Genomic DNA, 13,774 nt, shown 5'->3' on the forward strand with positions numbered 1-13,774 from the left:
GGAGATGTAACTTTATGTTCAGTCTAAAGGAAAGCTGATAAGCATTTTTCCCTTGGAAAATATTTCTGTGTCTGAAAGTCAAGCTTTTAAGTAAGTTTTTGTTTTCTAGAATGGATTGAAATTGTGGCCATATATAGAATTGGCTTTGCTTATCCATGCAGAAAATTATTCCTGTGAACAGTTCTACCAAGGTGGTTTGAAGGGTAAAAGCTTTGTTCTTGACACAGGTTTTATTGTTTTGTGAAGAGAATGGTGGGAGCAGCTTCTGTAACACTGAAACTCATCTTTGAGAAATTTACAGTGCTAAATGAGAAGTTTTGAGATGCAGGTAACTAGAAGTAATGCCCTTTTTCTGAAACCCAAGACAAGCAAAATATACTGGCCTCATCCAGCTGATTGCAAAGTGGGAAGTAAGCAGGCATGTTACAAAGCAGCTTGACAGGTAATGGAGAGGTTGTTTACTTGGAGACAAACTGTGCACCTTCAGCTGAGTTTTTAAATATGCTGGGTAAGTGATCAAGAGCTCTGTAAGCAGCATTTCTGCTACAGTGATGTGCAATTACTTACTCTCTGCATTTATAGAGCTGAAGCAAAAATTGCTTTCTTTTGCACTGTCCTTTTTAACAATAAAAAGAACTTCGGTTTTGAACTGTAAAAAGGGCAGAAGTCTTCTCATTATACAAGACTGTATTCCTCCTTGTACCCATCAGCCTAGGAGCCTTTTCTGAGAGTAGCACGACAGGGTTTTTTTTTTTATGCTGTTTAGTCAGTGTGATTGAATGGATCTAATAATGCCTTCATTTGCTTTGGGAAATCGTGAACAGAACTAAAATGAGGAGGTAACCTGATCTTAGCAAACTGCTCAGGCATGTGGGTTCTTGAGTGCCAGAATGCTAATCCTAATTTTTATTTCTGATGTGATGCTTGACCAGAGAAAGGTGTTTCAAGTTCTTGGAAATAGTCAAAGAAAATTTCCAGATATTTAAACTTAAAATTAGAAGTTTTTTTTTTCTTCTTTTTGAGTCTTAGGTCAATTAACTTTGTTTCAGATATTGTTGTTGCCAAATGTTGATAGTAGTATTAATTATTAGTGTCATGTATGTCTTATTAAGCTTGGAATATTGTTGCTTTGTGGTTCCTGGATAGTGTGGGCTTGAGGCAGTAAATTTTCCATGGTGCTGTTGTCAATTTAGTTGTATTTTGTTTTTTTCTCCTAGAAACCCAGCTCAGTTCGTATTGATCAACTGGACCGCGAACAATTCAATCCTGATGTAATTACTTTCCCTATTATTGTGCACTTTGGGATACGACCTGCTCAACTCAGTTATGCTGGAGATCCTCAGTAAGATGCTTTTCCTTCCTTTCTTTTGCTCAGGAACTCGTTACTGTTGTCATTAGTCCCTTAATTAGAGCTTGGTTATGTGCTTAGTCGAGTCCGATATAAAGCTTAGCACTTATGACATTGAACACAAGCTCCTGCAAATTAGAAAATATGAGGAATAACTTTGTCTCTGGCATTATCCAGGATCTGCTGAAGTAAACTTGCATGCATGTGCAGTATGAAACTTCTTAACCTGAGAACAGGCTCTTCTGGGTCCAGCAAAAAGTGGTTCTTCAAGCTCCATGTTATTTCACTAAAAGGCCAGTGGCAAGTTTTCAGAGAGAGAACAGCATAACAGGAAGACAGAGAGGGAGGAATAGTTACCCAAGCTTCCTACTATCTGTAGTATATAGACTTCTGAGTTAGAGGATGTAATTGGGTCCTTTTGTTCAACAGCCTTGAATGGACCTTTTTCTTTAAATTTCTCAAATCACTGAATCTTTTGATGCTACTGACAGGGAGAAGATTCTAGGTAATCACTTAACCAGTACTGTTGTGCATCATATGCAGAAGGACTGATTTTTGTTTCAGAGCTGCTACTTGATTGTTGAATTAGATGTTCTTCGGGTCTGAAAAAATATAGCCATTTTCTGTTTGATATCTTCATGACATTTGTTTCTTGCATCCTGCCATATCCTTCTTAATCATCTCTTTCTGTGCTTTGAAGGATCACATCTACATTGTGTTTCCTAGCTTGGAAGCTCTTGCACCCATACTTCTTCTCTGTACTTGCACTGTACTTTTCTTTGTACTTTTCATATCCTGATAAGAGTTTGGGAGGAATGTAGAGAAGGAGTGGAGAGGGAATCAGGACTTCAGGCAGAGCAATAAATACTGTTTCACTGTGGACTGATGAAGGGATGCAAAAGTGATCATTTGATTTTGTTCCTGATTCTTTTCTTAACCTCTGACACTTTCAGGGAACTCTTCCAGTGATTGGGGCATCTGCTTTCTGCATGATGACAGTATAGAGCCCATCTCTGGTGCATATGTAGGTAGTTAAGGTTGTCTTTTTCCTCCTTGCTGTGGAATGGTTTAGGAATGGTATTTCTCAATTTAGTACTCCCACTGAAAAGAGAACCACAAGGTGCTCACCTCCCCCTCTGCTGAGAGACAGAAAAAGGCTGAGATCACAGGTTGAGAGAAGAATGATTTACTGGAAACAGCAATAAGATAAGAAAACAAACAGTAGCAACAAAAATACTAATAACAAAAATAAAGAAAGAAGGGGTGATTTATGTGCAAAATGCTCACCAGGTCTGCAGTTTTGAGGCCTAAGTACTCATACGCATGTATGACAGTTGTATTCTTTTGCAGCTGCTTGCTGAGAATTTTAAATCTAACATGGCAGGAAGTGGGAATATTGAGTGCTAATCCAGATAATAAAACCTTTTTTTTCCACTTTGATCATGAGTTTTAATCCTCTTTATCTTTCTGCTTTCTTGTCCATCAAAAGGAAATAATTAGACCAAAAAATATAAGAATTATCTCTACTTTGATGTTGAATTTATTAGTATTTGTAAAGTTCTAATTCTTTTCATTGAAAATAGTGTTAAGATACAAAAATTATTCTTCCCACACATTTTTGTTTTAACTTTCTTTAAAATTTACTTGTGGGTTTGATATTGGTTTTGGGTTTTAACCTCAGAGCTGCTTACAGAATGTAGGTATGTTTTGTTTTGTCCAAGTAACAGAGCATGTTTTATGGAAGACTTCTGTGGTGCCATCATAAATGTCAGGCTTAACTCTGGTGTATGCGTGCCCAAAAGAGATTTTCCTCTAATGTGTCTTTTCTTTGTGATGTTCTAATACAGCACTTTCTTGTAGTGGCAATATGTTTATTAATTTTCAAACTTAATTGTAGTAACAAAGCTTGTTGCACCCTTTCCAGCGCTGGTAGAAAAATGTGTAGTGTAGATCATAGTTTCAGGTTCTAGTTTTTGGGTTGAAACCTCCTGAAGGCATTTGTTCTTTTTGTTTTGGTTGATTTATTCATTAACTCATTATTCGTTTTTGGATGGTGATTTGTCAGAATAGATGTACTATTCTGCAGATTGCAAAAATGCAGTGAATGGAGCATGAGAAAAATCTATGGATTGACCATTTCAGATATGTTTGTAGACTGAAAAAAACATCAGTATCTCCAGAGGCAGAGAGTGTACATTCAAGAATGCAGTAGAGAAATAGGTAGGGAAAAATGCCAATAAGAAAAGATTTGTTTATGTGTCTGTGAATGTGGGATGCTGGGAAGATTATGAAATAGTAAAAGAGCTGCTGTTTCATTGACTGCTAAGCCACTAATGTCAAAGCTTCCTAGTAAAACCACTTCTCTAAGTTGGTGCTGACCAAGGATCTTCTTTTTTAAATGTAAATATGAGTAAAAAATAAATAACTTGGCCAACTTCTTTCCGCTGGCCTCGAATTCCCTGCTTCGTATTCAAAGTTTAATTTTATGGGTTGTTTTGAAAAAACTCTACAGAGGTGACATTTTGAAGGTAGCATTGTTTCCTAAGGATACAGGGTCACTGTTATGGTTCCCTTGGTTGCTCCTCCCGTTGTAACTTTTGAACCTGTTGGTCAGTTGCAGCTGACTATAATGATGGGATGTTGTCTGCAAATGGAGTAAGTTCTTACAAGTATGGTGAAGGTTTGTGCCAGATTGCTGAGGGACTCTCACCGGGGAAAAAGTTGTTGAGGTTCGTATGTAATCAGACAGTGCCAGAATAAGAAGAGGCTAGATGGCTGGAGAAAAGCAGAAAACTTAAGTATGTGCTAATCAGAGAAATAACTTGAACTGCTGTTTCCATTCAGCACAAAGCCATAGAGAGCAAAACTTCATTTCACTTTTCACAGAACAGCTTCATGTTGCATGTGACTTGTAGAGCTCTTCCTCATATGCTTCACTAAAATGTTTGAGCTGATGTCAGGACAGACACTTCCTGGGAAAGGGTGATTTTCAGTGAGTGACAGGTAAACCATGTGGAGAAGAGGAAGTTTTCACCTGCCTGGATTGAGTTAAGCTGCGGGCAACTTTTTTCAGCATGCAGAGGTGGCCCTTTGGAGAGGATGGGTGGGTACTTAGGACACATGGGATCTGCCTTGACTTGCTGTTCTTTACTTCACTCTGCACACTAATACCTCCTCTCGCTACTTGCCCCCCCCCCGCTGGAGTAACTACAGAGGCACCGTCACCTCTGTTGGAAAATGCTTTGAGTTTTTTTTGGTTTTTTCTGGAGCAAAGAGATGACTGTAGACATTCTGTGTGTACGTTGTGTGCATTGTTAGCAGCCGGTGTGCTCATAATGACAAATGGGGAGACTTTCGTTTATTGACCAAAATATTTGTTTTCTGGCTTTGTCCTTCAGATACCAAAAGCTGTGGAAGAGTTATGTGAAGCTGCGTCACCTGCTGGCTAATAGTCCCAAAGTCAAACAGGCTGATAAACAGAAATTATCACAAAGAGAGGTATTCTGGACCTGCCATGACTGATAATTGGGCATTGTAATTCGGGATGGAATAAAGCCATATGACTGCTCTGTTTATGGGAACAATAGAAATCTTTTACAAAAGATTTTCTTTCCAGGCTCTTAACACAGATTTTAGTCTTATCTATGCTTGTTATTCAATGATTTTTTTCATTTTTTCAGCTGTCAAACTACTGCAAGTTTTTTACCCAATTATAGAAATGATCATTATGAAACCATAACTTCTTTATAGCTGTTGCCATTAATGGTTTCAAGAATTAGCATAGAGAAGGACTTTTTATTTCATAATGTACTTTTAACTGGCTCATAATTTTAAACATTGCTCTTCTGAGATAAAACCTGCCACACTTGTGTGCATAAACCGTAATTTATTAGGTGGTATGGTGACATTGTTTAAGATCTTTGACTTGAAATCATCTGGTTGTTGTATGATAGACAAGGTATTTTTCTCTTTTTGTTTTTTCCCTACAAAGTCATAAGCAATAAGCATTTCCTAAGTGCAAATGCTCAACCAATTGGGAATTAAAATCAGAAGAATAAAGATCCCTAAATATAACCTAAACCAACCTGCTCTTAACTATTTATTTCTATAAACCCTTGGACTGAAGTTTCGGATTTTTCTGGTGCCTGTCTATCAGGCATTTTCAATTTGACAATCTATGTAAAGAATACATAGAGGAGAGATTAACTTCTTGAGAACTGGATGGTATTTAATTAGGTGGTGTTGTATTTTTATTTATTGGTTAGAAATACTGATTATTCACAAAAACATAGACTACCCTGAGTTTGGAAGGACCCGTGAGAATCATGGAGTGCAACTCCTGAGACTTCCCCAGTTTATTGTGTACTTTTGGTTGCATTAAGTGTTTGATACATATGAGATCGCACCTGACTTTTTTAATTGTTGCAAAGCATAGTATGCTATTGTGTGAGCAAGAGCCTAATTAAACATTTTATTTATACTAATAGTAAACAAGCCCTTGGCGTTCTTACTTGTAAATGAAAAAAAACAAAACAAACCCACAACATTATGACTGAACTGTGCCACAATTGTAAAGGAAAAAAAGATTTGTCCTTACTGGAGATGATTTTGTTTGCCACGACTACACTCAGAGCAAGTAGAAGATCATTGTTTTATGGGCATCTTTTCATTAGGGGTAATGGATGACTCATTTGTAAAATTGTATTGGATTTTTTGTAAGGGTGTGATCATATTTTGCTCCAGAAGGTAAAATGTTTCTTTGTTATTTAGCACTTGCTGTGCAGACTGCTGATTTTTGTTTCTAGATTCTATTATCTAGGACGAGTTTTACAAGTGGTTTGGCAACAGAGAGGCACATAGGGCTGAAGCAGAAGCTTTATGTGAGGATAATCTATATATTTGCCAGTGGAGGTGTCAGTAACTCAGGAGGAGCTGTAGGCCTGTACCTAAGTGGTACATGGGTTTTTAAAGATTATGAATCATATATTATGGAGTGCTCCTGAGCCAGTCAGACTGAAATACAACCAGGTCTGACAAACAGTATAGCACCTGTCTCAGGAAAAACTCAATGACTAACCTTCGACAATGCACAAGGGGTGCGGTGCTGGCAGCATCTCTGTTCCCTCTGCCATCAGTCATCTGCCACTGTGAGGTTGTACAATGATATTATTTGTGACAAGGTCGTGCCTGGGGCTTTGTTCCTCTAACCTAACTTTGAGCATTTACAGCAGGTGCATAAATTGGGACCTGAAGGCTCACTTTGAAGTCAGTGGAGGGAGAAATGCATTTTTGAAGCCATTTATCCCCTTCATTGAATATAAAAGGAGCCAGGGCTAACCAGGCTCCTACCCTAGACACCTCTGTATTGAGGTGTCTGAGGTTTGATGAATCTGTGTCTGGACAGATGCACCTGTTGGAGCTACTCTGTGAGCCTGCGAATCAGAAAACAGAGCGTGTTCCTGCCCAGATACATTCACCAGCTTCAAACTGGAAGGTGGGAAGAGACAGCTCTGAGCAAGTGCCCTGTAGTGAAAAGGAGAAGGAGAGGCAGGATAGGTTGCAGCTTTGAAGAGCTTTGTGTTCTGTAGAAGGAAGAGCACTGAGGGTGTTTAATGCTGTGTGGGGAGCTTGCACACCCCAGGTCTTTGTAGTATTGGAACCAAGAGATTCTGATCCAGGGCCGATTTATTTTATCTGTTTTTTGTTCATTCCATTTTTGCAGAAAATATTTTCTTTTAATGATACTGTCAAAATCTTTTCATGATTCGGACCCTTTCATGGTTTTTAGAGATAGATAAACTGTTTGCACAACACCAAACAGCCAGTGGTGAAGGCAAAACATGTTTTTTTAAGTTTTTATTGAAATAGTATTGGTAGATTCCATCAGCGTAGTCTCCAGGACTGGTGAATGCTGACCCCTTTCCCTGATGTGGCATAGTGTAATTGTTGAACAGGAACTGTTGCAAAGTAGTCAAGATCACAAAGCAAAGCCTGTTTTGCTCTTTCTGAATGTTCAAAGCAGGAGTACTCACAGTGATGGTCCTGAATGAAGAGGTTGTTTAGTACATGGGGTAAAGAAAGTGCTTTTGTTTTAAGGACTCTTAACTGTCTTGTGCATTGTCTTGGATGCATGAGTTGGACTGGTTTGTTCTGTCATTTGCAGTAAAAAATGTTCTCTTCTTGGTCGACCAAAATCCCCTGTCTATGCTGATCCCAACACATCCGCAGTCTGTGGCTGGGGAGTTACCAGATCTGTACCAGCCTTAGAAACTACTCACCAAAACTGAACCTTAAATGGGTATTGTGAAGGTGCTGATGTATGCATTGCTGTGCTTTGCCATGCCAAGTTGTTTACAGGAGCTCTGTTCTCTCCCCGCTTAGGAAGCGCTGCAGAAAATTCGTCAGAAGAACACAATGAGACGTGAAGTGACCGTCGAGTTGAGCAGCCAGGGATTCTGGAAAACAGGGATACGCTCTGATGTCTGCCAGGTGACTGAACTGGAGAGATGTGTTTTCTATCTTGATAGCTGCCATTTACCTCTGCAAGGGTTTGTTGTAGTTCTAGGCTGAGGAACCAAAGGGAAATTAATATCTCAGAAATATTTGTTAATTTAGGGAGCTATTTTAGTTCTGTCCACCCCCTCTATACACACAAAGACGATAATTTAAAATTTTCTCCCAGGGGTTGATTAGCACAAGGGAGAGGGGTTAGGAATGGCCAGCTTGAGGCTGGATTTGCCAGATGTTGGAGTCTAGTGTGGAACTCTTATTAATCTGTCAGATGGCTTGGTTTTAGATATTTTAATTTTAATATGTTTTTCTATTTAGATAGCTTTTTTTAAAAAAAACCCCACGTTTTACAGTGAAGCATGAAGAAATATCTTTTTACTTGAAAGAAAAGAAAGTAAAAAAACTAAACCCCACCACAACTAACTTTTGGATTAAAACAGGTGAGCCTCAGTAGCAAGATGTCTTTCAGATACTCTGTTTCATATGCATGGTATCTCCGAGGAACATGTCTCTGTCAGATCCTATTCTGAAGCAGTTGACAGCCACCACCTTTGTGATATGCTAAAAATAAGTGCAATTTTTATATAATATTGTATTAGTAAAATTCAAGTAGTTGTAACAGCCAAATAATTATATTAGAGATATACTTGCATTATTATTTCAGCTGTTTTTTTGGAGATGTTATTTAAGAGTTAAATGCGTGCAGCTTAAAATTAGCTTAACAGTGTGAAGTATAAATTAGGGGGATTGCTAGGCAAAGATATAGGTAGAAATCCTGTTGTAATCTTAGAAGTCTGGTGAGGTCAAAGGGGAAATACTAGAGTGAGAGAAATGGTAATAACTAGAATTGCATTTCTTCTTTCTGAAACATTTCTTGTATTCTACTATTGCTTCTGAAGTGGAAGGAGAATAGTGGCATAGTATCTTCTCACATAGCATGAGGAAAATTACAACCTTTTCATAATTTTTTTTGTTGTGAACTTGTCTATTTTTACAGCTTAAATAAACAGTGTAAATTTCCAATTTAGGCACTTTGAAACCATTCTGTGTTATTTGTAATATCTTTTGTGATTCATCTCCTAAGGTCTTGGATATTTCTGTTTCATCTTGTTGTTGAAGGACAGCAAAACACCAAAGAATGATGAAAGTAAAGCTATTTCACAATTTTTGTGCCCATCTGTAGTTGTAACATCTGAATCAGCCAGTTCTTGTATGAAGGTCCTTTGATTTGATTTCTTTGAGAGGCCAAGAGTAGGCAACTGTATGTCTGTAAAATGAGAGATGGCTGCTGTTGCTACATGCTTTTCCCCAGATTAAAGAAGACTGAAACTAAATACGCATAAATCAGCTCTGGGGGCAGAGCTAAAGTGCAATGATTTAAAATTACTGCTTTTAAAAGCATTGCAGTTTAGAAGATTGAAACTCTTTTAAGTCACTTGTGATAGCTTATACTTGCTCTTAGTCCCATATAGCCGTAATGACACTGGTCTTTGCTGCCTTGGAAATGAGCTCCTTGAAAGGGGAGGAAAAATGGTGAGTGGAATGTTCAAAAAAAAAAAGGTAAAACGGCTGAGTTCTGACAGGCTCACTTGAAGTTACCCAGTATATCGAGTGCAGTGCTTGGCAACTGAGCTGAGCAGCACCTAACACACAGTGTGGCAGGATCTGGCCATGCTGAGAAGACACCACCTCTCTTCCCCCTCTGCACCTACACCATTGTTGTTGGTGTGCCCTCAACAGCAGTGTAAAGTGTTTAGTGTGAGGAGAGACATCATGCATTCCAAAATATTTCAGCTCACCTGCTTCCCCTTAGTGGCTTCAGGTCAGGATCATCTGCTGTCCTAGGACATGATGGCACTATCTGAGGGCACTTGAGAGAGTGTCTGCCTTGCCATGTTAGCTGCAGAATATTTTAAATCATATATATTTAAACACATCTCTTCTAAAGAGGTAAATACATAAAACATCAGAAGCATTGGATAGCTATAGTCCAAGATGATGGACGTTGATTGAATCAATCAATCAATCACGTAGTTAGTGCCAGCAAAGCAGCACTTCGTCAATATAACTGTAAGAGTCAAAGTCCTTCTGTGTGCTCCCAGGGGTCTGTCAATTGTTTGTTCACTGCACCACAGCTGATAAAAGTCTAAAACTTGATATTTCAGTTCTCAAATGCAGGGACACATGTATTGGTATAAAGAATGATAAACGTTGCTTGGGAGACTGTCTAGTACAGCAGAGCATAGAGGCAGGGAAGAGTTGTCCTGTGAAACAGTTTTGGGTTCAGTTGTTTTGGTGTTTTTCAGTTAATTCCCTCTATGAAGGAGCACATAGATAGCACACTTGTACAGTTTATATGGAGATAAGAGGGATATTCATACAAATTACCCCCAGAAAACTCTATATGACTGACATGGTAACAAAATAAAACTTAAACTTCCTAATTCTGCTTGGAGTGGTTTTGTATTTCACTGGAGATCCAGGGAGGCTTTTTCTTGCTGTTAGCTGGCTATTTCCATCTGAGAGACAAGGACTAGGGAGAGATTCAGGGTCAACAGCTGGCTGAACATGATCCAGTGTGTGCCCAAGTGGCCAGCAGGATGAGGGCAGTGACTATCCTCCTGTACTTGGCATTGGTGAGGCCACAGCCTGAATCCTGTGTCAGGTCTGGCCCCCTCACAGGAAGAAGGATACTGAGGTGCTGGAGTGAGTCCAGAGAAGGACAGTGGAGCTGGTGAAGGTCTGGAGCACAAGTCTGATGAAACGTGGCTGAGGGATGTGGGGGTGTTTAGCTTGGAGAAAAGGAGGCTCAGGGGGGACCTTAGTGCTCTCTGCAGCTGTCTGAAAGGAGGCTGTAGCCAGTGGGAGGTGATATATTCTCCCCTGCAAGCAGTGACAGGACAAAAGGAAACAGCTTCAAGTTATACCCAGGGAGCTTAAGATTGGGTATTAGAAATCATTTCTTTGCAGATAGAGTGATCAGGCACTGAACAGCTTGCCAAGGAAAGTGGTGAAGTCACCATCCCTGAAAGTATTTGTAACGATCTTTGGGACATGGTTTGGTTGGTGGAGTTTACAGTCTTAGTTTAGCAATTGGACTTAATCATCTTAAGGGCCTTTTCCAGTCTAAATAATTCTGTGATTATCTTCCAGCTCTGTGTTCAGTTCTCAAGAATTACATGGTCTTTTACTTAAACAGAAAGTTTTGCCATTGGTTAGTCTTAATTTTTTGATCTTGTAACATTCACCAGTTTATATTTTCTGCTCTTCTGTCATTGGTGACCTGCAGAAATCTGTGACATCATTTATTCCATAAATTATATATCATCTACTCTATGTGCTTGTTTTTCTTGCTTCTCTCCATGCTATACACTCATTTCCTGTAATCATACACAGTCCTCTTTCTGAATTAATTGTGATGGCCCTCAGATTTTGATGCCCTTAAAACACACCTTTATTTTGAATATATTCATGTCATATCAGTAATAGGAATGACAAGAAAAAGCTAGTTCATGAAAAGTCACATGCGTAAAACTCTTTAAATCCTGCATTGCTCCTGTATCTCTTTTCATTTTCATGCAGAATTTGTGGTGTTGATGGCATATTTGCTATGCTACTCTACTTATAAACTGTACTACTTGTTTATTTTAACCCAAATGCATCTGAAGTCAATACTGGTGTAGAATTCCTTCTTTGAAACACTGAAAGAGAGAGACTGCCATTGTTACAAAATAGAGTTGTTTTTTTTTTTCAATTTTATTGACATTTTCCCCAACAGAAAAACATTGTCTGTTTCCTAGATGATCAAACAGCAACATTTGTGATATTTTTTAGTACATTAGATGTGCCAAACTACAGCATTGCAAATATCCCTTAATTCTTCCTCAAAAAGAAATTAAGCAAGGCACTAATAACTGTGCTTGAAAATTGAGTAGCTACTGTTGTTTGGGGAAGGCTGGTTAAAGTGGTGTAAAGTGTTTCTTCCTTAATGTAATGGGGCAGAGGGGATTATGTAATGGGTCATTTTTGGTATTAACCTAAAAAAGCAGGGTGTTAAATGAAAAGATGCAAACACATAGCATTTTATTCGGTCATAGCTTATTGAAATTTGCTGGTACTGCTGACCAGACATTTTTTTTACCTCATTGAAGTTGCTTAATAGAAGACTGGGTTTATGTATTTATTCCTTTAGTCTGGGTGGGGCTGTGGAGATGAGTAAATATGATTGAATGCTTTGATAAATGCAGGATGGGAAACTGTGATTTTCTTTTTCCTCATTTAAACCAAAACAGTAAACTAAGTGTTGTGACAGTTGGAAAGTGTTCATATTTTTAGGTCTGTCAGCTGAATTCTCTGTACACTGAAGTTGAATGTTTTTGTTTATTTCATTTGGTTTTTCAGCACGCGATGATGCTTCCTGTCCTCACCCACCATGTCCGCTACCATCAGTGTCTGATGCACTTGGACAAGTTGATAGGCTACACTTTTCGAGATAGGTGCTTACTGCAGGTAAGATATGAAAAGAAAGCTCCAACTGCTTGCTGATTTCTCTTCATGGTATTACTGAGTTTATCCATAACGCTGAAATGCATTGTGGCATTGCCACAGCTTGGACAAACCTGATTACTTGTACTGCAGGTCTTTCAAAAGTTGGAGTTTTCCCAAGATACTTATAAATAGAGGTAGCTATTGAGCACATAGATATTACACCTACCTTTGCTCCTGTGGTAGATCTGGATTTGCTTGGGATGGATTTGCTTGTAATGTGTAGAAAGACAAAAATGTGGTTACTGAAAAGACTTAAGTACCCATTTCTGTGTAAGTTCCTTTTTTTAGGTGTTTATAGAGAATACAGTGTTATTCTGCAGACGAGTATATGTGCCATGCTTCTTGTTCTTATATCCAGTTGTTCTGAAAGAGAATAATTAAAGCATTGCCCTTTTTTTGCATTTGTAGCTAGTGAATAGAAATCTGCAAACTTCTGTTCAGCTCTTGATTTCTGCAAGTACATGATGAAATTTTTTCATTAACAAGCAAGAGCAGGGACTGGAGAGGAGAATTTCTTATTTGTTTTAAATGCATCCATGTCACATAACCAGTCTTTTATATTACTGCGTATTTGGAATTGATTACCTCCAAGGCTGATGCTTGGCATGGTGGCTCCTTTCCTCTTAGACTTTTTCTGAATTTACTGAAGGAAAATGGGGACTTGTGTTCAGAATTTCCTTCTGAGCTAAGTACCATCTCTCTCCATTGACTGGACTAAGTTCAAAACATGGCAACTTCTCTATTTCTCTGGAGATCTTACTCCCAAATTTTTTTAAGCAGAGTCTTGCAGAGATGTCTTTTCTCACACCTTTTCTGCTTTCTAGAATTTGTTTTCCAGGTTACATTAAATATTGAGAATCTTTTAGGATTTGGTTTGTTAGCAGGCAGCTTTTGTTTTAATGTCAAGGATAAAAATGCAGTGATGGAAACTTTTAAAATGTTGAGGCCAAACACGCAAACTAAAAAGCAAATTCTAATCAAAAAGAGGATGGAAGCATACAAATCAAGCATTAGTCATGTTTGGTTATAATCAAACATGCTTTCTAATGCTTTATCCCTACACAGATTTATTTAAAACCTACAAACATTTCCCAGAGGAGGAAGAGCTTTTTAAAAATATATATGTACAATCAGTCACCTGCTTGAGCATAGGCAATGTTAGATGTATAATTCTGCATTGATTGTTACCTGTTTTGTCATGGTGTATTCTTTTTAAAGTACAAGCACGTTAAAAAAAGATTACACTAAGTTATCTATTCAGAGAAGCTGTAATATGTCATCTAGTTCAGATGGAGCCGAACTTGAGAATGTGCAATTACCACAAATTTAGTAATACTAACAAGGAATTAAAAAGGACTTGGAGGAAGT

The 13,774-nt window shown here is 38.4% G+C and overlaps 1 protein-coding gene across 3 annotated transcripts in view; it reads left to right on the forward strand.

Annotated features, from left to right (window-relative positions):
- The window catches only part of DROSHA (drosha ribonuclease III), a 71,849-nt gene that overhangs the window by 29,900 nt on the left and 28,175 nt on the right, over window positions 1-13,774 (forward strand). For all 3 annotated transcript variants that reach the window (XM_085052096.1, XM_085052093.1, XM_085052094.1), the window contains 4 exons: window positions 1,218-1,342; window positions 4,747-4,846; window positions 7,730-7,837; window positions 12,260-12,367. In XM_085052096.1, the coding sequence (XP_084908222.1) occupies window positions 1,218-1,342; window positions 4,747-4,846; window positions 7,730-7,837; window positions 12,260-12,367 (441 nt within the window). The remainder of the gene's footprint in view (window positions 1-1,217; window positions 1,343-4,746; window positions 4,847-7,729; window positions 7,838-12,259; window positions 12,368-13,774) is intronic.

This window comes from Lichenostomus cassidix, chromosome 2, assembly GCF_008360975.1.
Source record: "Lichenostomus cassidix isolate B80296 chromosome 2, HeHo_3.0, whole genome shotgun sequence".
In the NCBI taxonomy this organism is placed as follows: Eukaryota; Metazoa; Chordata; class Aves; order Passeriformes; family Meliphagidae; genus Lichenostomus; species Lichenostomus cassidix.